The 27481-nt window shown below is 42.4% G+C and overlaps 1 protein-coding gene across 1 annotated transcript in view; it reads left to right on the top strand.

The window, feature by feature from the left end:
- tmem132e (transmembrane protein 132E) overlaps positions 1-27481 on the top strand; it is a 679389-nt gene that overhangs the window by 300166 nt on the left and 351742 nt on the right. Inside the window, exon 4 of the mRNA XM_068009881.1 lies at positions 7767-7959. Within this exon, the coding sequence (XP_067865982.1) occupies positions 7767-7959 (193 nt within the window). The remainder of the gene's footprint in view (positions 1-7766; positions 7960-27481) is intronic.

Here is a 27481-nt window from a genome sequence, read left to right as displayed (position 1 = left end):
AGTGCTTTGAAACTCAAATTGTATTTGTGCCAGACATCTTCAAGGCTAAAGGTTATCTCTTACAAAACAAACATTTTCAGTACCTTTTCACAATTGCAAAGTGAAATTTTAATTTAAAAAACACACTCGGATCTTTAATATAAAATGTAATTCAGTTTTTATATTTTTCTAATTCTGGGTGCTGTTATGACCAAGGTGGGAGGAGCTCACTGTCTTTTCTAGTCCCACTTCTCCGCAAGTCACAACATATATTTGAAAAATGTTTACCCAGTTACTGATTCAGTAAATTATATACTCATTATCCCAGAATAAAATACATCAACCAGGTTTCTTTAATGAACAACAAAATTATCAATTTATTATCAAACAAGACTTATCCAGTATCAAAGCAAAGCATTAACACACAGATTGAAATATGAAAGTTCTCTTTTTAAAATTCCACCCCCCCCATCCCCACTACACACACACACACTGAAAAAAATACAGAAATTCTCTCTGCAGAGGTCTGTTACAAAAAAAGACATAAAAGAATACTTTGGCCAAATACTTGTTAATTTTCGAAGAAAAAAGAGAAGATATGGAAGGAAGTCAGTTGTTCCTTTTGGTCTGGCATCTGCGTATACGGAGACAAGTCACTGGGATCTTTTCTAAAGCAGTTCTTTTCAGACGGCGTTGAGAATTAATCTGGCAGGTTTTTCTCCAGCTTCTCAGGGGAGATGCAGCACGAGGGATTTTAGCTCTCCCATACTGGATCTTTGCAGGGTTTCTTCAAAGAGTTAGAGAAAGAGGTGAGCTAGGTGGATTTTCCTTGGCAAGTTGATCTCCAACTGTCTTCAAAACAGTTCACACCCCAAACTGAAAGTCAACCTCCTGACCGCCATAAACCTTGAAATGTGGTTTCTCTGTAAACATCTTCCTCAGGTCACCAAGGTTTCTGTTGTTTACTGAGCCAAAAGCACACGATTTCCAGCAAAGGTTGTTTTCAAACAACGTCTTAGTGTCCTTTCAGTGAACTGTCAACAACAAAGCAAAGTCCAGCATTTATGAAATTGCCAGCCTTCCAATGAATCCATCTTCACAATTTAAATATGAGTCCTCAAAAAAATAGTTAACAAAAATTATAGAAGTATCTTCATAACAGTCACAATGTTAAGTGGAAATAAACAGATTCACATTTGCACTTTCATACTACTTAGATACTACTAACGTTAACGACGAAACTACAAAGGGTTAAACAACTTGTAGTTCTGTGCACACAACAGTAAAGCTGACACAGATACAGATTTTTTTTTAAGACAAACCTTCAAACAAAAGAAATACTATTATTCGCAAATTAGGGATTCCCATACACCATTCACATACACAGAGGCTGGGATTTTATGCTGGCAACGGGTGTCTCGACGTCCGGAAAAAGCGATGCCAAGAGCCCCGCATCTCCCCTTCTGTGTGAGGCCTGCCGAATCTGGTGCCAAATAGGCACTTAAGTGGACGGCGGTGGGCCTTACATGGGATCAAGGACGCCGGTGACGGAAGTCTTGCCCTCGGAGAGCTGCCTTTCAAATCAGAGGCCAGCAACTCTTTCATGGAGCAGCGCCACTGTGGAGCACCTACCTGAGGCCCAGGAGCATTGCTGGACCCAGGCCACAGGTAAATCAGGGTGTGTCCTGTGGGTGGGGGGTCGCGGAGAGGGAGGTGTAGGGGTTTTAGTAGCAAGAGCAGGTGGGTGGCTCTCAGCGGGGCCTGCCCCTTCCTGATGCCAGGTCCCTCGTTCAGGCACTCAGTGCCTTTTAATGAGGGGGACATCCGGAGCCAGAAAGCAGCCTGCATGGTTTTACATGCCGTGCTTCCCGTGTGGCGACAGAGCCACCTGATGCACAGTTAATTGCAGTGGTGGAATGAGGCCCTTAATTGGCCAGTTAAGGGCCTCAATTGGCGGCCGGAAGGCTGTTCACAGGGCTCCCCGCCCCAAACTTAATTTTGGCAGGCAAGAAGGTGGTGGCGATTCCCCCCCCCCCCCACACTGCCGCCACCATACCACCCTATTTTATGTTCTCCCCACTTCCAAACCCAACGTGGAGTGAGCATAGAATTCCCCCCAAAAACTGCATCATTTTTTTTCTCACAACAGGTTTAACTTTTGTTGTGTGCCCTTTTAACTTATTTGTTTTCTTCCTAATCCTGTTCCTCCAACTCTCCTTGCTAGCATTCAGACTAGAGATATGCTACTGTGGTAACACAGCTGGTTAAACAGCTCCAAATCTCAGACCCACTGATAAGCCAGAAGGTTTCTTGCCTACTCAATTTTTAGCTTTTTCTGACCTACCCTATCTTGGATAAGCTCTGTGACTTCCCTATATGGCTTCTGATTGTCTACATTCAGGCATCCAGCCACTAACCCATGTACTTCATTGATGGGTAGCTTATCTAATTTATCCTCAAAGACCTGTTTGACATCTTTAAACAACATGACTATATATCTCTCATGAGTGCCTTTGATCACCTGTGGGTCCACTGGGTCCTCATACTCCAATAAGGTTCCCCTCCCAAGACGCATGTTGGCCGGACTCGCCAATCTCAAGATTCTTCCTTTCTCTCACACAAAGAGTTCACAACCTAGTCATGTTCCATCTGGGTCCCCACTGTAAGCTGTCATATCTAAACTGTAAGGAGCTAACCTCTTACAACAGTTTCAGACGTGAAAAAAGTTCAGTTGTGAAACTACTTTATTGAGACAAAGTCAGAACAAGTATATTAAGTTTTACTCAAACTAAGGCAATAAACTTGGGCAGTGATTTACAATGTAACGTGGGTGTCACACACACAAGAATTGTGATGATACAAATTACGGGAAAAATCTGAAGAGTTATAAAAACTGACTTTGTCTTTTAAAAAATGGACCTTTCTTTTAAAAAGTGAACATGCTCCAAAATGGCCACCAAGGAAAAAAAACTTGGCCTTTGTATATTAAAATCTTCAAAGCTAAGAGGTGTCAATTGCACCCATCCTAAAACATTCCAGAATTGAATGTCTTCTTCTGAAACAAAGAAGGTGCGACATAGCCACATCCTGGGCCATTGTGCGATCACCTGGGGGTGAGACCAAAGCATCTCCTACCCAGAAGTGAGACGTTAACAACACAGCTTTACCTTAAAAAAACTGTCTAGAGAGAGACACCAAAAAAGGCAGCATCCAGAAGCTTGTTTCCAGCAAACCAAAAGGCACATGTCCTGTTGTGAAATTGTACATCTACACTATACAGCAGTGAACTAGAAGTGATCCATTGACTTCAACTGAACTTTCAACAAAGAGAGAAATCTACAATCTACCTCAGGCAACCAATGAGAACTTGATTTCCAAAAGAATTCAATAGTTTCACTGTGACCGCCTCGAAACCTACCCCCTCTCCCCCACACTTATAATTGCTTACCCCTTTCACCTCTCTGTGTCTTGTGTGTATGTATGTGTGCGAGTGAATGCATGAATGGATGTGGTTGTGGCAGTTTCGGGATAAGGTGTACTGATCATTAAACAATTGACTTTTGTTTTTAAACCTACAAGAAAACCTGTCACTGTGTGGGGGTTTATTTGACAAATAAAACACCAAGGGGTTAAACCCTAATAATAAAACACACTTGCTGCGGTCAGGTGGGAGTTGAACAGTGGAAATCACCCAAACTTCACCACGTGGCCATAACAGCGGGCTATTTACTTCCCTTATTAGTTATGGACAGGGAGTGCATACCTTCTCTTGCAACGTTTGGTCTTCAGACTTTTCTATTTGTCTTCTTGTTTCTGGTTCTCTCCACCACACAGACTTGATCGGGAGAGTCTCTTTTATACTGTTTCTTATCCAATTGACCTCTCCCCGTGTCCAGTCATACTCATTCCTGTGGTGATTCATCAGAGCAGAATGACACATACCCTATTATGACTTCATCATTCATCATCTCAGTATCAGTACATTCCTTCAGTCACATCTCGAGCAGCCCCTGAACATTCTGTGCTTTCAGCCTACACACGCAGTTAAAGTCTGCAAAGTATTTTGTCTGACATACATGGTTTGAAGCTTGAAGAATTTAAGAAGAAATAGTAAAGTATTCTGCAGGCACATATGTAACAAAATGAGAATTAAGGTAGGGATAGAGCCACTAAGGGATGAGTGAGATAGACTCAGCTGGCGATACTAAATTATCAGGCAATGCGGGGAAGTCGTCCAGTAAAATTAGGAGACCCACCTGCAGGCTTTGGGGTGGGAGGCTCTCCTCTGTGGGCAATCTGTGGCCACCGCCAGGAAAAACTCCACCTCCCTGAACCCCCCTCCCCTGCACTAAACCCCTACTCTCCACCCTCCCACTTCACCGGGGCCTTCCAGTCTGGCTCCAACAACCTCACTTCACTTACCTAAGGTTTGGTGCTCCAGTGCTGGGCTGGGTCCAAGGCCTCTGCAGTGCCGACTGCTCCCAGTGGCGCTCCCAATACTACTGAGCTGCCATCCCTGTGATTGGCCAGCAGCTCTTGGAGGCAGGATCCCCATCTTTAAAGGGAGGGGTCTTTCGGTGCTGGGCTGTTAACTGCCCGGGCAACTTAGAATTGCACCAGTGGCAGCCCCAAATGGCTGAGACGGGATTCCCACCTGCATTTTCAGCCTGACACCGGGACCCCCGCCAGCGTGACAAAATCCAACCCACTGTGCGCCCACTTCAGGTCTCCATACTACAGAAAGGATATCGATGCACTGGAGAAAATGCAGAAAAGATTTACAAGTATGTTACCAGAATTAAGAGAATTCAACTATCATGAAAGATTGAGCAGGCTCCTTTGGAGAAGACAAAGAGGAGATTTGATAATGGTCCACATAAAATTATGAGGTGATTAATAGGGTGGATGTAGACTAAAGAAATACAAGATAGCCACTAACAGCACACATGATGGAGAAGGAAATAAGAAAAAATGAACAGGGTGGGAAAAGGTAATTACAGTGGCAGGGTGCTCATATGGAGTACAAACACCTTGTTATGACCAAGGCAGAAGGAGTGCACTGTCTTTCTCTAGATCCACTTCTCCACAGGTCACAACATATATTTAAATGTGTACCAGTTACCGATGCAGCCAATTATATATTCTATCTATTTTCGTTTCAGAATAAAATCCACCAACCAAGTTTCCTTAATAAACAACAAAAATATTCATTTATTATAAAACAAGACTTAGTCAATAAAGATGTAAAGCTTCAACACACAGTTTGAAAGATGACAGTAAATATATATATTGCCTTCTAAATACCCAACACACATACACAGATTAAAGGAAAAATAAAGATGCTTTGGTCAAAGTATTTGTTACTTCTTGAAGAAAAAGGATAAGCTATGTTATGTTCCAGATGGCATACAGTCCAGCGTCCGAGTACACATAAACGGGTCACTGGGATATTTTCGGAAGCAGTTCATTCAGGATGTCAAGAGGAAGTCTTCCAAAAGCTTGTCAGGAGAAATGTGGCATTAGGTGTTACAGCTATCACACACTGGATTTTTTGTAGGGTTTCTGAGAGGGGAAGAAAAGATCAGCTGGGTGTTTCTTTCAGCAGGCTACAAACCCAACTGACTCAAAACTCCTATTCAAAAATGAAACCCACTCTTGAGCACCATAAATCTTGACATGTCACTTTTCTTGTAAACAACTCCTATTGTCAGAAGGTACCTGTTGTTTACTTAGCTGAAGACATGTGACATCCAGTAAATGTTTTTAAACAGAGTCCTTCCAGCGACCCTTTAAAGAAAAAAGGAATTTATGGAATCACTTCAGTCCTCCAATGAATCCATCTCCACAATTCTAAACACGAGTCCTCAAAAAATATTTAAAAATGGAAACACTTTCACAACAACCTGCATAGACCAGTTAGGACAAAAAGACCTGTTTCTGTGCTGTAGATTCTACGTAGTTCTCTCTGAACTTCTCCAGCTCTCTTTCTTCTTTTCAGATGCTCCTTAAAACCTACCTCTTCAATCAAGCTTTTGGGCATTTGCCCAAATATTGCTTTATGTGGCTCGGTGTCTAATGTTGCTTTATAATGCTCCTCTGAAGCACTTTGGGACATTTTATGACATTAGAGGTGCTGTATAAATATAAGTTGTTGGAAGAATTGTATTTATTTTTGTCAGTGTTGGTGTAAAGTTTGCAATTATGTAAAAATATATTAAAATATTTTATTTTGAAAGAACTTAATTTTCAAGACCATGTGACTAATTGAATGATGAATTCTTGGATTTTCAAGCATTTTCTTTTGAGGATTTTTCAATAGTTTGCAGAACATGTTAAACATGAATTTTAACATTAATTAAATCATACTTATTCTGTTCCTGTCAAAGCCTATCATGTACACTGAATTTTGGTAGGAATATGGGATTAGTGTAGGATTAGTATAAATGGGTGGTTGATGTTCGGCACAGACTCGGTGGGCCGAAGGGCCTGTTTCAGTGCTGTATCTCTAATCTAATCTAATCTAATCTGCTACAGCCTTTTCTTAATGTTGAATTGACTAACCATCCAATTGGCCAATTGCATTTAAGGGATGTTAAGATCTAAAGTATCATCTTGTAATTGGGCCACATATTTTACACTGCAGTATCTCTGCTCTCCAACACTTTAATGTTTGTATGAGAGCTGAATGTGCATTTTTACAGAGTTTATGCTGCCACATTGTGTTGAATCAATGTGAATTCTGGCATTGTTTTGACACCAGTTTGACAATAAATTGGGTATGTGTTAAGCAGGGAAAAATTATCTAATAGCTCATGCATGGAACTTAGGCTAATATGCATTCTTAATGTAGTGCAGACTTTAGTAGTTGGTAGTTGTAGCACTAATTATTATTAAGAATATTATTGATAATTTAGGCAGAGGGTCAAGACTAACCTTAAAGACTGGGTAAATCAGGAAGTAGAATCATAGAATGGTTACAGCACAGAAGGAGGGAATTTGGCCTGTCATGTCTATGTCAGCTCTCTGCAAGAGCCACTCCCACTGTCCCACTTCCCTTCTCTTTCCCCGTAGCTCTGCAATTTTTTTTCTCTTCAGGTGCTTATCCAATTCCTTTTTAAAAGCCACAATTGAATCTGCCTCCACCACACTCTCAGCCAGTCCATTCCAGATCCTAACCACTCTCTGGATAAAGAAAGTGTTTCCTCATGTCGCCATTGGTTCTTTTGCAATTCACATTAAATCGGTATTCTCTGGTCCTCGACACTTGGCCAATGGTAACAGTTTCTCCCGATCTACTGTCTAGACCCCGTCATCATTTTAAAAGCCTCTATCAAATCTCCTCGCAACCTTCTGTTCTTTAAGGAGAACAACCTCAGCTTCTCCAATTTATCCAGTAACTGAAGTTCCTCATTCCTGGAACCGTTCTCGTAAATCTTTTCTGCAACCTCTCTAAAGCCTTCACATCCTTCTTAATATGTAGTGCCCAGAACTGGACAAAATACTTCAGTGGTTACTCGATGCTAAGCTTGGATTTTAAAACTTTGTAGGAGGAAAGGAAGATGAGGGTTGTTTAAAGTCTATAGTTTTGACGTTCTGGGAAAGAAAATAAATACACAACTGTGCAGTGAGAGTACAAGAAGATTTCTGTTCACTGTTTTTGCTAGGCTCAGAAGAAAGTAAAGTATGTAAATAAATTAAAGAGTTCATACTTTCAAAACTGTTTTGATCTGTTTAAATACAAAATCTAAAATATAGTTGATTGTTTTCTCCTTCTAATTTCTTAACAGTGAAAGTGTTCAGCCCAGTGAAATCATTCAATTGAACTTTGAGATGGAAAATTTTACCAGCCAGTCAGTGACAAGACGTATTATGTGGCATGTTGACTACCGTGGAAAAAATCCTCCTCCAGATTCGGACAAAGTGGTGACAGAATTGGCGGTGATCCAAAAGGACATCCGTGCAATTGTACCACTCTCCATGGTGAGTTTTTGCACAGTATTGAAGCTTTATTTGTGAATGGTCTAGTGACATAGCTTTTGGTGTTCCTTATGTTGTGGAGGTTTATGCTGGGTTTTCAGGGAAAGGGGCCAAATAGCTTATCTATGGTATAATACAGTGGATGCACGACCCTGAATTTTTGCTACAGATATGAGATTGCTAAATGTTCTCTTCCCATGAGTTGGAGACATTGAAATACATTATTCAATTCTAAGGTACCCAATAATTTATATGAAACAATATCAGTAAGTTGTTGCTTCTGAAAAATGTATACATTTACTTTTAACATCCAAACATTCCATTCTCTCGAAAGTGGCATTGTCAACACTGTAATGTTTCTTCTGTGTTTTTGTGCTTTACAACATTCGTATGATGGTGTCATCACACCATAAACATAAAGCAGTTAAAATAAATGCCTCAGATAGCACAATAAAATGCCACTCTAAACCTGCCTTGGAACAGTAGACCAGGCCTCTCAACATTTCCAGATTTAGTGGAAGCCTTCTGCATGAGATTACAATCCTCTGCATGCACCACCTCCGGATCCTAATCTCACCTCTATGGATCATACTTTTAATTTTCCATGTTCTCTTGCTTTCTTTCACTTCACAGTGACAGAAAGCAAAAGAATGCAATGGCATTGTGGCTATCCCAGCACCATTAGTGCAAATGAAATTGACCTATTCTAATTTTCTGGCTATACATAATTTTAATGTCACCTCCAAAACCCCCTGACTGGGAGGCAATGTCCCTGGTAACATTGCAATTCTTTGACAAGTTGACATCGATCATAATTAATGGCTGAAGCTCTTTTTCAAGCTATGCACAGTTTGAATCATAGGTAAGACAGGCTACCATCTCTGATGGCAGTCTAAGTAAAGAAATGTTGTTAAAGACGAAATACCAGTCATAATTGTGCATGTCTCATCGGCATCTGTCTTTTACCTTTTTTGATATCCATATTTTACCACAGGTCATAACTCAGTGAGCAGAGCTTATTGTTTGTTTCTTTAATGCTGTCATTATGATGGTACAAAGTAAATTAACACCAATTCACCAGCCAAAGACCAGATTCAATGACAGTGGCCGTATGACCAGCCTATACTGTGCTGCTGAAATCATAGCTGTGCAATCTGGGGAATGGAACTGGGCAAATTTAAATAGAGTGCTGTAATGTTTTATTGTTACAATTATAATAATATTAAATTATCTTGCAGGTTGGGAAGAGATTTCGCAATGTAATATTGGAAGTTTTACCTCTGGTTGTCCACCTCTCCCTAGAAATTAAATAAATTGGGAGAATCCATGAGATGAAAAATGATACATGGTCTGTGAAAGTTTATGGGCCTAGTAATTTGGGTATGTTAAGGATGCAGAGTACAATCCCTGCACCTGAATGGTGGGGTTCAAGGAGCCCCTGATATTAAGCCTCAGATCAAATTAACATCAAGTTGGTGTGGGAGGTGCTCTCTGGCAAATAGTGAGCCAAGATTGGGGCGTTCGTAGGGTCTCAGTGGGCTTTTTGGTAAATGTAGGCCCTGGGGGGTGGATGGTGGGGGAACAGAGCAGGGAAAGGATCCTTTACAATTAACTCATTTACTGTTGACACATAGATTTGGTGGGTACCTAATTACAGATACTACTCTGTATACAGGACAAAAGCATTGCTTGCTCAGGAGAGACAGACAGGCTGAACAGGGTATAACTCACAGTACTGTTAAATGTCCTTGTTGATTAAAGTGAAACCAGGGCAGCGGCTAAGCTGCTAATTTTCTTACATTTCATTTTGGTGCATAAAGTGACAGCAGGCTGCCTGATCTCTGTCCATTTACACAAATTTGATTTTCAACATTCCTGTTAGAAGTCACCTGTCCTTAATGTGTGGTGGTCAATAATGTCTGGCCAATTCTTCAGCTGCTATATGGAAAACCTTTACTGTGGGATCTGAATCTAAAGCGGGCATCATCCTTTACAGCATTCAGAGCAAGGCAGCTCACATTGTTAAGCACTGAGCACTTCGTTTGATCTTCTTAAATTCACACAGAAAGTAAATGGGACGGAACAAAGAAATAGGGGTACTGTTTAATGCAATTAAGATAAAAAGAGGAACAGTCTGCAGCCTGTTCATATAGAACAGCACAGTGCAGAGGTTGGACATATCCAGGGGCTAAGATGATCTAAACCATGAAGCAGAAGTTGTTGATCAATATCAGTGTGCTGCATGAGCACCACTTCTATAATGACATAAACAATAACATAAAAACTGTTTGAGTGATGCAGTCAATTTAATGCTAATTGGCGTGTTATTGGCAGTTTTGCCATCTAATCTTATCCACTTGACTGAGATTGTTCAAACTTATTTTACATAGAAATCTTACAAACCAGAGGAAGAGGCTACTTTCATCCCATGAGTCTGAGTATGCACAAAGATAACAACATTATATTCTAACCACCATACTACACACTTTCCCATAGAAATTTCTAGATCTATTGAGCAATTAAATCCATTTACATTAAAACCTTAATCTACAGAAATAGGATACCTATAATGGAAAATAGTAAATGTGCTTCTCTCCCTATGAACAATGTCGTTCTCACAAACTTTTACAAATGTGAAGTGAGGAGTCATGGAGAGAAGATTAAAAAGCAGACAAGCAAAAGGAAAAAAAAATTTTAAAAAAGGAAGACTTGCAGTTATATAGCACTTTTCATGACCACCAGACATCTCAAAGTGCTTTACAGCCAATGAAGTACTTTTGAAGTGTAGTTACTTTTGTAATGTAAGAAACGTGGCAGCCAAGTTGCGCACAGCAAACTCCCACAAACAGCAATGTGATAATGACCAAATAATCTGTTTTTTTGATGTTGATTGCAGGATAGATATTGGCCAAGACACTGCGGATATCTCCCCTAATTCTTCAGCCGGTCCCATGCAACCCATTTTTGGCTGTTAAAATTCACCCAGTTGTTTCCAAAATCCTTGTCCTATCTACAAGTGCTTCTATGGTGTTGCCATTTTTGGTCGCCACCTAAAGTCCTTCTTAGTGCCTGGTTATTTTTGCCTCTGTGAAATGCTTTAGGACATTTCAATACTTTAAAAGGTGTTATAAATGTAATTTATTATACTGCTGAAAATCCATCAAATGGCAAAAGGAAACCGTACAATAATGGGTTGTGCATATCCCAGGTCAGCCTGAGCTAGCTGGCAGGAAGAGAAATGAAGTTGAGGAGCTAAGGTGCAGAGGTTTTGATAGAAGCAAAACAACATGGCTTCACTCTCAGCAATGCTGCACTAAAAGAAATACTTGCTCATTCTGAATTAATGTCAGCTAAGCAATCCGACTGCACAGGAGTAGTCAAGGGTGATGATAGAAAGGTAGAGCTGTAATTTACATGAGCTGTTGGTGTTAGCCATGGCTCAGTTGGCAGGAGGTTTAGAGAGGGTTTGAGGAAAACTTTTTTCACCCAGAGGGTGGTTGGAATCTGGAACACACTTTTTGGAGGTGGTAGAGGCAGGAACCCTTACAACATGCAAGTAGTATTTAGATGAGCATTTGAAATGCCATAGCATACAAGGCTACGGGCCAAGTGCTGGAAAATGGGATTAGAATAGCTAGGCTGGATGGCCGGCACGGACACGGTGGGCTAAAGGGCCTGTTTCTGTACTGTATAATTCTATGACGCTCTTGTCTCCAAATCCCAAGGTTTTAGGTTCCAGCCCCACTCAAGAGCTTGAGTACACAAATCAAGGCTGATACTGCAGTACAGTACTGAGAGCATGCTGCACTGTTGGAGGTGCTGTCTTTTGGATGAGACGTTAAACCGAGGCCCAATCTGCCTGCTCGAGTGGATGTATTAGATCCCATGGCACTATTTTGAAGAAGAGCTGGGGAGTTATCCTGGTGTCCTGGCCAATATTTATCCCTCAATCAACATCACAAAAACAGATTATCTGGTCATTATCACATTGCTGTTTGTGGGATCTTGCTGTGTGCAAATTGGCTGCCACGTTTCCTACATTATACTTCAAAAGTACTTCATTAGCTGCAAAGAGATGTCCAGTTGTCATGAAAGGCGCTATATAAATGCAAGTCTTTTTTTTGAGCAGACCCCTTGCCTTTGAATGATGCCACTGAGGGCCAACATGTAGGTGAGAAAAGGAGGATCCGGGCAGTGGGAAAGCTATAGGGGGATGGAGAAAGAATACAGGGTTGAAGGCGAGTGCCTCAGGTAGGAGCGTAGGTAGCTTAGGCAATTGACTACAAAAATCAAGGCTGACACTCCGGTACAATACTGAGGATTGAGGATGAGCTGCACTGTTGGACGTACTGTCTTTCGAATGAGATGTTAAACCGAGGCCCCATCTGCCTATATCTATAAGTTCCTCACACACTTAGCATTGGACTCATATATGGAGGGAACTGAAGAAGCGGTTTGGAGGAGGCAGTTTGTCATTGAGAAAAGGAAGCTGGACCAACCAGGATAATCTTGGAGGACTGGGAGGATATGAATGAGAAGAGGAAATGTGATATTGCTTTAGGTGCTGAACAACCAGGACAGCAGCATATCAAGTGTGCTCCAGATTGCAGCCCTTAGCTTTAAAGATCTGAGATGATGGGCCAGAGGGGTGGTGGGGGAGTAGGGTAGGAGTTGGGGGATGCAAGAGGGAGTGAAGGGAGCAAGAACATTGAAGGCAGAATTAAATAGGTTGAGTGCAACACATGCACGTGAAGAGTGAGGGTCAGAGTTGAGGTAGTTTAAGAAAGTGTTGAAAAGAGGCATTACTTTTTTCCAGAAATGGAGCAGAGCTAAGATCATCACATTCATATATGGTTATTCACCAATGTTACCTGTAACTGCATGTGTGCGTGGGAACCCATAAGATCCATGTCCCTTTAAAGATACTGCACAAGCACGGAACAAATTTCAAGATACTGTGCAATCAAATGAACAGGCCAAGAATGAATGAAAAAAACTTAGAGGGAGACTTTGGTAGTCAGCAGTGAACACACATTTGTGGCTCAGTATGCCGGAGAGGTAATATGCAGTACTGCTGCAGAGGGGAGAATATAGCAATCTTAAAGACTATGGTGTCAATGGTAACTTTAGCAGCTGTTTCTTATATTACAACAACAATGTATATTTATATAGCGCCTTTAATGTAGTAAAACGACCTAAGACACTTCAAAGAAGCATTATAAAACAAAATATGATACCGAGCCACACAAGGAGATATTAGGTCAGATGACCAAAAATGTGGTCAAAGAGGAGGGTTTTAAGGAGTGTCTTAAAGGAGGAAAGCGCAGCAGAGAGGTGTAGGGAGGGTATTCCAGAGCTTGGAACCTAGGCAACTGAAGGCACAGCCACCAATGGTAGAGCAATTGGGGATTTTCAAGAGGTCAGAATTAGATGAGTGCAGATATCACGGAGAAATGTGGGGCTGGAGAAGATTACAGAGACAAGGAGAGACGAGGCCATATCTTTGCATTCCAGGATGATCCAGGAGCAATTTTAGCAGACGAGAGCAGGACCCAATAGTGTTTTATGTGGTCCAGCAGATCTGCCAGTGGATGGCCAAACCAGTTCTCCACCATATCTTTTCAAGCCTGCGTTCCATGAACTTAAGGGAGCAGAGATGAGGGCTGTACCGGGGAATGGCCAGGGTGACAGACAGTGATAGTTTTATTGGGGACTAGGGCATAAAAGGTGGAGGTGAGCGAGCAGTTGAGCAAATCAGTATCTGCAGAAGTGTTGTGGTGAATGGAGGCTAAACAGTTGGGATTTTGAAAAGGCAGTTGTAAAGTGAATTGGGGAATAGTTTTTTTCCAGGGACGGGGCATGGAAGAGGGTAGTGAGTGATACAAGAAAGTGATTAGCTCATTTTTATATTTGCTGAATGTAAAATTAAATTTTCTTATGTGCAGTCAGGAACAACCAATTTTGGAGGATACTTAGTAGCAGGGGCTGTGGTTTGATCCCATGAAGAAAATATTCCTTATATCTTTTCTTATTTTGTTTTCAAACTTTATTGATTTTGGTAATAAACAGGATTGCCTTTAATTTTATTTTGTAAATATTTTGCTTATGTGTTTTTTAGATGCATCAAATTTATGTTCAGCATATGTTCAAATAGAAAATAGAATCATACAATCAAATAGCACAGATGGAGGCCATTTGGCCCATCATGCCTCTGCCAGCTCTTTGAGCTATTTAATTAGTCCCACTCCCCTGTTCTTTCCCCATAGCCCTGCAAATTTTTCCTTTTCAAATATTTATCCAATTCCTTTTTGAATGTCACGATTGAATCTGCTTCCACCACCCTTTCAGTCAGTGCATTCCAAATCATAACAAGTTGCTGATTTAAAAAAAAATTCTCTTCTTCTCCCCTCTAGTTCTTTTGCCAATTAACCTAAATCTGTGTCCTCCGGTTACTGAATCCCCTGCCAGTGGAAACATTTTCTCCCTCTGTCCTCTGCCAAAATCTAATAATTCTGAATATGTTAAAATTCCCCTTAACCTTCAATGCTCCAAAGAGAATAGTCCCAGTTTATCTGATCTCTTGACATGACTAAAGTCCCTAATCCCTGCTACCATTCTAGTAAATGGCACAGTGGTTGGCACCGCAGCCTCACAGCTCCAGCGACCCGGGTTCAATTCTGCGTACTGCTTGTGCGGAGTTTGCAAGTTCTCCCTGTGACCACGTGGGTTTTCGCCGGGAGCTCCGGTTTCCTCCCACAGCCAAAGACTTGCAGGTTGATAGGTAAATTGGCCGTTATAAATTGCCCCTAGTATAGGTAGGGGGTAGGGGAATTGTGGGGATGTGGTAGGAATATGGGATTAATGTAGGATTAGTATAAGTGGGTTGTTGATGGTCGGCACAGACTCGGTGGGCCGAAGGGCCTGTTTCAGTGCTGTATCTCTAAATAAAATAAAATAAATAAATCACCTCTGCACCCTCACCAAGTTCTTAGCATTTACCTAAAGTGTGGTGATGGGAATTAATCATAGTGCTCTATCTGAGGCCTAATTCATGACATAAAGATTTTGCATAACTTCCTTAGGAACATAGGAGCAGGAGTAGGCCATTCAGCCCCTCGAGCCTGCTCTGCCACTCAATTAGATCATGGCTGATCACCTACATCAAGACCACTTTCCCACGCTTCCCTTGATCTCATCAATGTATCAATTTCTGTATTGAACATGCTCTATGATTGAGCTCCCACAGCCCTCTGGGGTAGAGAATTCCAAAGATTCACTGCCCTCTGAGTGAAGAAATTCCTCCTCATCTCAGTCTTAAATGGCCTACCCCTTATTCTGAGACTATGTTCCCTGGTTCTAGACTCACCAGCCAGGGGAAACATCCTATCTACATATACTCTATCACACCCTGTAAGAATTTGCTAAGTTTCAATGAGATCATCTCTCATTCTTCGAAACTCTAGAGAATACAGTTTCCTCAATCTCTCCTCATAAGTCAATCTCGCCATTTGAGGGATTAGTCTAGTGAACCTCTGTTGCACTCCCTCTATGACAAGAATATCCTTCCTTAGATGAGGAGACCAAAACTGTACACAAGACTCGGGGTGCGATCTCACCAAGGCTCCATACAATTGCAGCAAGATTTCTTTACTCCGGTACTCAAAACCCCTTGCGATGAAAGCCAACGTACCATTTGTCTTCCTAATTGATTTCTGCACCTGCATGCTAGCTTTTCGTGACACTGTTGACGACCCTTTCTGTCACTTTGCTGACGATCGGGAGTAGACTGATAGGGCGGTAATTGGCCAGGTCAGATTTGTCCTGCTTTTTGTGGACAGGACATACCTGGGCAATCTTCCACATTGCTGGGTAAATGCCAGTGTTGTCGCTGTACTGGAACAGCTTGGCTAGGAATGCGGCTAGTTCTGGAGCACAAGACCTCAGTACTATTGCCTGAATGTTGTCAGGGCCCATAGCCTTTGCAGTATCCAGAGCCTTCAGCTGTTTCTTGATATCATGTGGAGTGAATCGGAATGGCTGAAGACTGGCATCTGTGATGCTGGGGACCTCAGGCGGATCATCAACACGGCACTTCTGGCTGAAGATGGATGCAAATGATTCAGCCTTGTCTTTTGCACTGATGTGCTGGGCTCCCCATCATTGAGGATGGGGATGTTTGTAGCGCCTCCTCCTCCTATCAGTTGTTTAATTGTCCACCACCATTCACGACTGGATGTGGCAGGATTGCAGAGCTTAGATCTGATCGGTTGGTTGTGGGATCGCTTAGCTCTGTCTATTGCACACTGCTTCCGCTGTTTGGCATGCAAGTATTTTGAAAGATAACCACCAATGCATTCACTATCTCTAAAGCCACCTCCTTCAATACTCTGGTATGTAGCGCATCCGGTCCAGGGGAATTATCAACTTTCAATCCAATTATTTTTTTGAGTGCTACCTCTTTATTGAGACAAATTTCTTTCAGTTCCTCATTTTTACAAGTCCCTTGTTTCCCTAGTATTTCTGGGAGATTTACTGTGTCTTCCTCCCTGAAGACAGACACAAAGTAATTGTTTAGTCTCTCATTTAGTTCCTCATTCTCCACCACAAACTCTCCTGTCTCCGCCTGCAATGGACTCACATTTGTCCTTGCTAATCTTTTCTTTTTCACATTACTAAAGAAGCTTTTATAGTCCGCCTTTATGTTTCGACCTAGCTTGCATTCATAATCGCTTTTCCATTTCTTTCTCAGTTTCTTCGTCCTCCTTTGTTGGACTCTAAATTGCTCCCATTCCTCAAACTTACCACTTTTTCTGGCAACCTTATAAGCCTCTTCCTTTGACCAAATGCAGTCTTCAACCTCTTTTGTTAGCCATGGTTGATTCACCTTTCCTGTTGGGTTTTTGTGTCTTAGAGGAATGTATATTTGTTGTAAACTGTGTAATACTTCTTTAAATACTAGCCATTGCCTGTCCACCGTCAGATCTTTGAATGTATTTTCCCATTCCACCATAGCCAACTTGCCACTCATACCTTCATAGTTTCCTTTGTTCAGATTTAAGACCCTACTTTCAGAATGAAATATGTCCCTTTCAAACTTAATATAAAATTCTATCACATTGTGGTCACTATTTCCTAATGGCTCCTTTACAGCAAGGTTATTAATTAGTCCTTTCTCTTTACACAATACTAAATCGAAAATAGCCTGATCCCCAGTTGGTTCTTCTACATACTGCTCCAGAAACCCATCTCGTACACTCTCCAGGAATTTATCCTCCAAAGCATTAGTGCTGATTAGGTTTACCCAATCTATATGTAAATTGAAGTTGCCCATTATTACTGTATAGCTCATGCTACATGCAGCTCTAATTTCCTGATTTATACCGTGCCCAACATTATCAGTTTGGTGGCCTATAAACAACTCCCACCAATGTTTGCTGCCCCTTGTTGTTTCTTAGCTCCACCCAAACTGATTCTACAGCCGGAATTTAATGCCCCCCCCAAAGAGCAGGAAGGTGGCGGGGGGGGTGCGTAAAATGGAGCGGGGGCTTGGGGGCCCTTTCCAACTCGCTCCCGCCTCCGCTGCCACTTTATGCAGGGCGGCGGTAGCAAAAAATGGCCCGCCTGCCCCAGGCTCAAGGCCCTTAAATAGCCACTTAATGGTCACTTAAGGGCCTCTGCCCACCACCGCAGGGATTTTACCTGTGGCAAGCGGGCGGCCCATGCCCGAGAAAAGCTCCTGCTGCCCCAACCAGCCCCAACACACAGCATGCCCCCCGTCCCCCCTGTCAACCACCCTTGCCTCGCCGGGGACCGACCAATCACCCCCGGTGAGGCAACAAAAACTTATCTTGGTTCCGGGCCTCCCAAAAATCATCTTCCTGAAGCTGGGCTGCAGTCCCAGCAGTGGCCACCGCTCCTGGTGGTGCTGCTGGGACTAAGAGCTGCTGGCCCGCTGATTGGCCGGCAGCTCCATTAGGCGGGACTTCCTGCTTGAAGCTGGTGGAAGTCCCGCCTCAGAACAGTTAAAGGCCGGGGAACCGCAAAATTTGGGTCGGATCCCCAAGCCAGGAGGAAGCGGGCTCGCCACCGACTTGGACGGCTCCCTTCCAACAAGTGAAAAATCCCAGCCTACATTTTGCTCCTTCGATCTAAGATCCTGTCTCACTAATGTACTGATTTTGTTCCTTATTAACAGTGCTACCCCAGCTCCTTTTCCTCTCCACGTATCCCTCCTAAATGCAAATATCCCTGCAGATTCAGTTCCCAGTCCTGGTCACCCTTTAATCACGACTCCGTAATGGCAATTAAATCATACTCATTTATCTCTATTTGTGCCTTCAAATCATCTACCTTGTTGTGAATGCTGCATGCACTCAGATAGAGTGCCCTTACTTTGTCTTAACATTATTCCTCATTCCGATCCTATTTAATGTTTGCCTTTGTCTTGTCTGCCTTCCAATTTCACTTACTCGTTTTCTACTTCCTGTTACCAGTTTTGCTTCCCTCCAATCTGAGTTCCCTCTTAGGTTTACAACCCCCTGCCAATTTAATTTAAACCCTCCCCAACAGCACCAGCAAATGTCCCTGTGAGGACGTTAGTCCCGGTCCTGCTAGGGTGCAACCTGTCCATCTTGTACAGGACCCACCCAGCCCAGAACAGGTCCCAATGCCTCAGAAATCTGTTGCCCTCCCTTGTGCACCATTTCTCCAGGCACATGTTAAATCGCTTAATCCTCCTATTCCTATGTTCACTAACACATGGCACTGGGAGTAATCCTGAGATTACTGCTTTTGAGGTCCTGCTTTTTCTTTCCTAACTCCTGAAGCTCTGCTTTCAGCACCTCATCCCTCTTCTTCTTATGTCATTGGTACCAATGTGGACCACGACCTCTCGCTGTTCACCCTCCCCAGAAGAATGTACTGGCATGGATGGACTACTCCATCATCTGTGCATGACTGCACATTGCCTCTCGCAGCTCCGCTAGATGTTCCTTTACTTCTCTCTGCAACTCCAGCATGTTCTGTGCTGCCAAAACCAGAGGCTCTTCATCAGCCAGGGCCTCAACATGGGCCATGCTTCCCACAGTCCCCCAACGGTCAATGGCCTTGCCAGTCATGACCTCTGTCAGCTGCTTGGAGACATGTGTTGTGCTCTCACTCGCTTGTGACACTGCATCTAAGCCCAAGCGCATAACCATCGAAATGAGAGTTTCTGTGCTGATGGAGATTGCAGGGTGACGGTGTACCCATTGAGGATTCTTCCTCCTTCTCCTCAGAGGAAGACGGGATTCCAGCAGACGATCTTCCCACCGAGGTGCCACAACCTACATGAGAAAACACAAACATTTACCGGTTCTGCTGCATCGATCTGCCCAAGTCAACCAAGTATGATGTGGTTATTTAGAAGGTCGGTGGTTGCCACATGACCACAATGCCTCCTCACTCTCTTGGGTGAACACTCTAGTCTCTCCGTCTGCTATGAATCAGCCACCCTGGGAGTCTGCTAGTTTCAGGGCCGCTTCCTCTGCCAGGGTCTGTTCTCGGATGTCTGGGATCTCACCTCCAGTCTTCACCCTTTCTCTAGTTTTGTGGGCCTTTTTCCCCTGCGAGCAGAAAGAGGGACACTGTTAGTCTTCTCATGGAGCTCAGCAGGGCACTTGTTCTGGTGGAAGCCCTTTGGCACCTGATGGGGGCTCCCAAATGCCACCTCCTCATGTCTGCTCTCAAGGGGCAAGGGGCAAAAGCGAGGACAGAAGGCCGGCTGTCTTGGAGATGCAGCCATGCATCTCACGTGATCAGCTGTTGCCTCAGTACCTTGCCACCCCTTTGCAGCTACTCCCTCACCATGTCATGCTTCCACCCGCGTGACCATAGTCTCTGCCAAGGTGAGTCCTTCATATCTATCCCATCTTTGGCGCGTGACTATGGTCGGGGTCACGTGCCAAAGATGGGATAGATATGGAGGACTCACCTTGACAGAGCCTTTTGCAGCACTGGATCCCACAGCCGCTGACCTCCTCTGCGATCTCCATCCAGGCTTGCTTGGTCAGGTGGGAGGATCACTTCCTGCCATCCCTTCGGAAGAGGAGCTCCTACCTTTCCCTTATAGCCTGGAGAAGAATCACAGGAAGTCATTGCTGAACCGTGGGGCTACCCAGTATCTTCCACCTGACATGTTCTCCCTTGGCTTCCGGAGAGCTCCTGGCCTTATGAGACCTTGGTCAACAGCACAGCAGCACAGGGACTCCAGGCAGTGGGGGCGGTGGGGGGGAGGGGGGTCAGCAGCACAGCATCAAAGGGACTGATGCCCCATTCTCCAATGGGACAGTCCCCGCACCTCCTGCATTCAAATGGGCTTGCTGCCACATGATCGCGGTTGGCCAGCCGCACTCGTGATGAGCGGTGACGCCACCCTCAATTAGCTCCCCACTGGGATCCATGACGGGCTGATAAAATTCAGCCCCATGTGTGCTTTGATACAAGCTAAAATTGATTTGTATAGTAAACTAACCCATATATTCTTGTTTTGAGCCTATATCATTGTGTAATCTCAGGTTCCATAGTCTCAAGATCACTACAGTTTTACCTCTGGTCTAAGCACATCAAGTGAATGCCCTTCTAGTCCATGCACTGCATCTTTTGTGATATTCAGCCTGGACTATTCCACAGCCTCATATAAAACTTCTGCTTGAGACTTCATTGTCATTTCATTCTTTCCATGAAATGAGGTGCAAAATTTTTATCTGCCACTGCATCCTTTGGTTCCATGTATTAATGTGTATAAAATTCTTAGCTATAATATTTGCAGGTAGCTATTTGTTTGTGGCAAAGCTTTAATGTTTTGCCAAATGGGGCATCAGTACTGGGCCACAGAATGTATTTTATTGCAATACTAGTTGGCAATTATGACTAATTCATGGGAGAGCATTGAAAGAATTGTGTTGGACAACAACAGGAGCAGGATCATATCTTTACTAAAGTCCACGTCTTAGACATTTTCAACAATGCCATTTAGCATACCGATCCTTAGTGCATGTCTTAAAATCAAATTACTTAGACGCCCATTGTTAAGCTGACATTCAGCATTGCAAGCTATGTGTGAGCATGTTGGTGCTTCACAACAAAAATCAGCTTTCTTTCTCCTGGGACTATAGGTTGTCAGTGTTGACCAATCAAATCAGTTGGAAGGTAGGACTCTAGCCTGTTATGACCAATCAGATTGGTTAGAGGGCAGGACTGTAGGCTTCAGAGCCAGTTTGATTGGTTAGAAGGTAGAATACAAAGCTTATCCGATCAAACACTACATAGGATATACATCACAGAAACAGGCCATTTAGCCCAACCAGACCATGCCAGCATTATTACTCCACTGGAGCCTCCTCCTGCCATTCCTCATCTAACTCTTGCAGCATAACTGCGGGGTCTAGAACCAGGGGACACGTCTTAAAATAAGAGGTAGGCCATTTAGGACTGAGATGAGGAGGAATTTCTTCACTCAGAGGGTGGTGAATCTTTGGAATTCTCTACCCCAGAGGACTGTGGAAGCTCAGTCATTGAATATCTTCAAGACAGAGATCGATAGATTTCTAGATATTAAAGATATCAAGGGATATGGGGTTAGTGGGGGAAAATGCATTGAGGTAGATGATCAGCCATGATCTAGTTGAATCACAAGCAAGCTCAAGAGGCCGAATGGCCTACTGCTGCTCCTATTTCCTATGTTCCCTTCTCCCTCGTATACTTATCTAGCCTCCCTTTAAATGCATCTATACTATTCGCTTCAACCACTCTGTGGTAGTGAGTTCCGCATTCTCATCACAGTCTAGATAAAGAAGTTTCTTCTGAATTTCCATTTGATTTTTTAGTGACTATCTTGTATTGATGGCCTCTAGTTTTGCTCTTCCCCACATATGGAAACATTCTGTGTCTACCAAAACCTTTCATAATTTTAAGGACCTCTATTAGGTCACCCCTCAGCTTCTCTTTTCAAAAGAAAACAGACCCAGCCTGTTCATCCTCTCCTGATAGGTATAACCTCTCAGTTCTTGTATCATTTTTGTAAATCCTTTTTTCACCCACTCCAGTGGCTCTATATTTTTTTATAATATGGCAACCAGAATTGTATGCAGGACTCCAGGTGTGGTTTGAACAAGGTTTGATACAAGTTTAGCATAACTTATTTACTTTTCAATTCTATTCCTCTAAAAATAAACCCTCATGCTTTGTTTGCTTTTTTATGACCTTGTTAATCTGCATAGCTACTTTAGTGATTTGTATATTTGTACTTCCTGACTCCTTTGCTTCTTTACCCCATTTAAATTCTTATTTTCTAAGTATTATGCAACCTCTATTTTTCTTGCCAAAATATAATACCTGGCATTTATCTAGCTTGAAATTTGTTTGCTAAATAAATGCCCATTGTGCAAATTTGTTAATATCATCGTGTAATTTGTTGCGGTCCTCCTCAGTATTGACAACCACCACCCCTTCCATCCTTTAGTGTCATCTGCAAACTTAGAAATTATGGTTTTGATTCCAAAATCTAAATCATTAATATAAATTTTGAACAACAGTGGTACCAGCACTGATCCTTGTGGAACACCACTTTCTACCTTCTGCCACTCTGAATAACTACTCTTTAACTCCTACTCTCCGCTTTCTGTCGTGAAGGGAGTCTGCAGCAGAAGCAGCGCTTCAAGCCGGAGCGAACCCACGACTACATCTATGGTAAAGCAGCCTCACAGCTCCGCTCACTTTACCCACCACTCCTGTGCTGCCTGTTGTTAAACTCATTTCCCATCATTTTTCTTTATCGTTTCGTACGGTTTCTATTAACTCAACAAAACACCCTTCCATCGCCCCACTGATTTACTCTAATTTTCATTCTCCTTCCATTTTCATTCTGCTGCTTGTACCCTGACCCTGCATTTTCTGATCTTATTCATTAGTCTATTATGTGAGACTTTATCGAAGGCCTTTAGAAAATCTAATTAAATTACATCTACTGTATTATCCTTGCCTACTCTCTCAGTTACCTCTTCAAAAAATTTAATGATGTTGGTCAAGCAAGACTTTCCCTTTGATGGAATGATGGAATACTCTCCACTTTCCTAGATGAGTGAAGCTCAAACAACACTCAAGAAGCTCAACACCATCCAAGATAAAGCATCCTGTTTGATCGGCACCCCTGTCACCACCTTAAACATTCACTCCTTCCACCACCATGAACAAGATGCACTGCAGCAACTTGCCAAGGCTCCTTTGACAGCACTTTCCAAACCCACAACCTCTGGCACCTAGACGAACAAGGGCAACAGATGCATGGGAACACCACCACCTGCAAGTTTCCCTCCAAGTCAGACATCATCTTGACTTGGAACTGAATAACCATTCCTTCAGTGTCGCTGGGTCAAAATCCTGGAATTCCCTCCCTTATAGCACTGTGGGTGTACCTACAACACTTGGACAGCAACAGTTCAAGAAGGTGGCTTGCCACCACCTTCTCTAGGGCAATTAGGGGATGGGCAGTAAATGCTGGGCTTGCCGGTGACACTCACATCCCATAGATGAATGAAAAATATTCATCTGGTGCCTTTCACAACTATTAGACACCCCAAAGTGCCTTTTACAGCCTAGTCCAGGAGTGGGACTTGAACCCACAAACTTCTGACTCAGAGGTGAGCATGCTACCAACTGAGCCATTTAATCAGTTGACATTTAATCAGCTGGAATTCTAGCTTAAATTAGAGAATGTCTTGGACAGCAGGTTTTGCCCTAACTAACCTGCATTTTGCATACATTCAGCCCTTTTGAGGCGAGTACATCTTCTGTCAGGATCCACCTACACCAGAATTTAGCATCTATATTAGAAGGGGAGTAACTCTGGCATGTGTGAATGATAGGCCAAATTGCAACCCCTATGCCAGGAATACCTATTTTGCCCAAACAGATCATTAGAATTTCTTGTCCAATCTATATATTTGAACATTTCTGTCAATATATTTGGCAGCATTGTTCCCCAAAGTAGATGCATTATTTATTTAACCATTTCCAGGATGTGGAAGTAAAATAGGAGTGGGGTTGGAATAGTGATGTGTTTTAATTAATTTTTTAAATTATATAGATTTCCACTTAAGATTTTATGACCATGTATGTACTCCTGTAACGTGCAGTGTGTCCCATTGTCTGTTTGTGGCTGAGTAAATGCAAACAATACTTTTGTTAGTTTCCATTTTCACTAGGCCATCAAATGATGGTTTATATAGAGCCATGATTATCTAGTAAAGTGTGTTCAACAGTACTGCACTCTAAATAATTATACTGTTGGACTGTAGTTTATTTTCCAGGCTGCCAAAAACAGCAGACACCATGTTCTACCCTATCAATTTGCAAGCTTTAATTAATGCAGTATTCCTTCTAATGGATACAAATTAGCCAACAACAGATCTGTATCTGTAATTACATTCATTTATCACACAAACCCATTCCTACAGGGGACAGATGGACACTGATGAGCCTGTGATCGACAATGCTCTTATGCCTGTCACAGTCTATCAGGTGAGGAAGGGAGTTTTGGACCAGTGAACAGTGTGACTGTTTTTTCTTTATTTCCTCTAGTTGTAGGAAACAGATGCACTTAGTTAGTGCAGTAAATTAAGATAAAGCGATGAGGCCTCCTCAAATGTGCTTACTGCAGTGTGTTAATGCTTTGTGAAAATTAGCTGAAAGATTTGGTTTGCCTCTTTGTAAACAGCCTTTTCCAGGTAGATTGATAACCGATTTAAACTAGTTATGTAAATACCTTTGGTTAATATTGTTTTATACATTTCTGATCATTCATAAAGTATTTAATAATTATACTTTGCGGAAATAAAAAAAAATTCCCTCCTTAACCAGAATTACACTGACATTGTTCTTTTCTTCGGTTGACTATACAATTAATTTAATTGACCCAGAATCAATATGCAAGTTTATCTGTTGTCTTGTGACATGTTGTTCAGTCACATCAGATGCAACATGTATATGGCATTATGAATACATTTTAGACAGGTTTGTACATTTATATAATTATACATGTCAGTATAGCAAACTAGAAAATAATGATCAACAGCTTCAGAAAAGCTGCCGTGTCCCAAAATAAAAGTCCGAAACTGAAACTTCAGGCTTGTGGTCCTAGCGGTACTTATCTTGGTTAACTCTGTGAGTTTACATGGTCAGTGGGAGGGTACTGCATTACCATGGTGCAGGCAAACACAAGCACTGCTTTGAATGCTTCTCTACCACCTGATTTCCCATAGAAGCCAGAAATTCCAGAATCTACCTGCCTTAAGTTGTGGTAGAGCCACCCCAGGATCCCCTACAACCCCAGCTATGGTCTGCTGTGTAGGAGGATGGGGGAAGTAATCTTTTTTTAAAAAGGAAATGTTGGCTACCTTCTTCAGACCTCAATGGCACTTCACTGTGACAGTGACTCAGTGAGCCCATAAGCTCATCTTAAAACATCTGCTTCAATTTCATATGCAACAAACATTGGAAGAAAGTAGCATTTGATTGGTTTGAACAACCATTTGCTCCACCCTGTAATCAATTTTATTGGTTCTTAAGCCACCAGTCTTGCCTTCCTGATACTCCAATTGATCTTATTGGTTGGGACTAACAACTTGCAATGAGCGTGCAAAGGACTGCCCTTGACATCAAGGCAGCATTTGACCGACTGTGGCATTAAGGAGCCCTAGTAAAATTGAAATCAGTGGGAATCAGGGGAAAACTGTCTAAACCTAGTACAAAGGAAGATGGTGTGACTGCTGGAGGTCAATCATCATAGTATCGGGACATGATTGCAGGAGTTTCTTTGAGCACTGGCCTAGGCCCAACCATCAATAGCTTCTTCATCAATGATCTTCCCTCCATCATAAGGTCTCCCATAAGGCCACAGCCATCTCCTCTTGGCATTCAATGTCACTACCATTGTCAAATCCCTCACCATCAACATCCTGGGGGTCACCATTGACCAGAAACTTAATTGGGCCAGCTAAATAAATACTATGGCTACAAGAACAAGTTAGAGGCAGGGTATTCTGTGGTGAATGACTCCTCAATGCCTTTTTCCACTACCTACATGTCACGCCAGGTGTTATGGAATACTCTCCACTTGACTGGAGAGCCCCAACAGCACTCAAGAAGCCCGACACCATCCAGGACAAAGCAGCCCACTTAATTGGCACCCAGTCCACCACCTTAAACATTTACTGTTTTCACCATCAGTGCAACATGGCTACAGTGTGTACCATTTACAAGTAAACTGCAGCAACATGCCAAAGCTTCCTCCCAAACCCAGGACGTCTACCACCTAGAAGGGCAAGGACAGCAGGACCATGGAAACACGACCACTTTGATGTTCCCTACAAGTTACACACCATCCTGACTTAAAAATATATTGCTGTCTTTCATTGTTGCTGGGTCAAAATCCTGGAATTACCCTACCTAACATCACCTCGGGTGTATCTTCACTTCACTAACTGCAGTGGTTCAAGAAGGTAGCTCACCACCACCTTCTCACGGACAATTAGGAATGGGTAATAAATACTGGCCTCTCCAGTGATGCCCACATCCCATTAATGAATAAAAAAAATTATATTGATGTATTCTGATTGGCTCATCAGTTTTGCTTGCATTGTAATAAGAGGGACTTTGCAGGAATTGCAGTGTTCAAAATAATGCACTCCTAAAAGTGCAATACAATGGCACGAAAAATTACCTCAACACATTTACAGCAACCAGAGCATTTTAACCTCAGAGATATGTTCATCGGAAGTGTTTAAATATTCTTGCGTGTTATTTTAATCCAATTCATGTCATGAAGTCATTTAGTCATAGAGTCATTTATGGCACAGAAGGAGGCCATTTGGCCCATTGAGTCCATGTGTTGGACATTTCATTTTTATAGCAGCTAATATTTTGGACACAATTAAAAATCAAGACTATAAGCATGCTGATTACTGAATGTATTGACAGACTTTAGTAAAATCAAGGTAATGCAACATATTAAAGGAAAAAATAGTCTTTTGTTGACTATTTCTTATTGAGAACATACCCTCTTTGTAGGTTTGTTATTAATGGGTAGAAATTGCAATGGTTAGCACAAATCACATCATACAAAATAATGCTCTAATGAAACTGTTGGAATAATCTGTTCTGAGTGTGTTTTACCCCTTCATATTTACAATTTGAAAGTTATAGAGTATATTTAATAAATCTTGCTGGTATTCCCAAGGCAACACCATCTGCTGTTACACTCATTTGATCCTGATTTCCTGACACTCACTTGAACCTGATTTCCGTTGTTAAATGAAAAGCTTCCCCAGTTTGCTGACTTCGGTTGTGAGCCGCTGTTGCTTTTTATTGTCTAAACTTGTACGGGATCTGTCTGTTAAGCTTCAGGTGAGTTAGTACAGTTCAATCAACTAATGTAATAAAAACAGAAAGTGCTGGAAATACTCAGCAGGTCTGGCAGCATCTGTGGAGA

The sequence above is a fragment of the Heterodontus francisci genome, chromosome 30, assembly GCF_036365525.1.
Source record: "Heterodontus francisci isolate sHetFra1 chromosome 30, sHetFra1.hap1, whole genome shotgun sequence".
NCBI lineage: Eukaryota > Metazoa > Chordata > Chondrichthyes > Heterodontiformes > Heterodontidae > Heterodontus > Heterodontus francisci.
The sequence above is the reverse complement of the archived record's forward strand: the minus strand, read 5'-3'. Positions and strand labels throughout refer to the sequence as shown.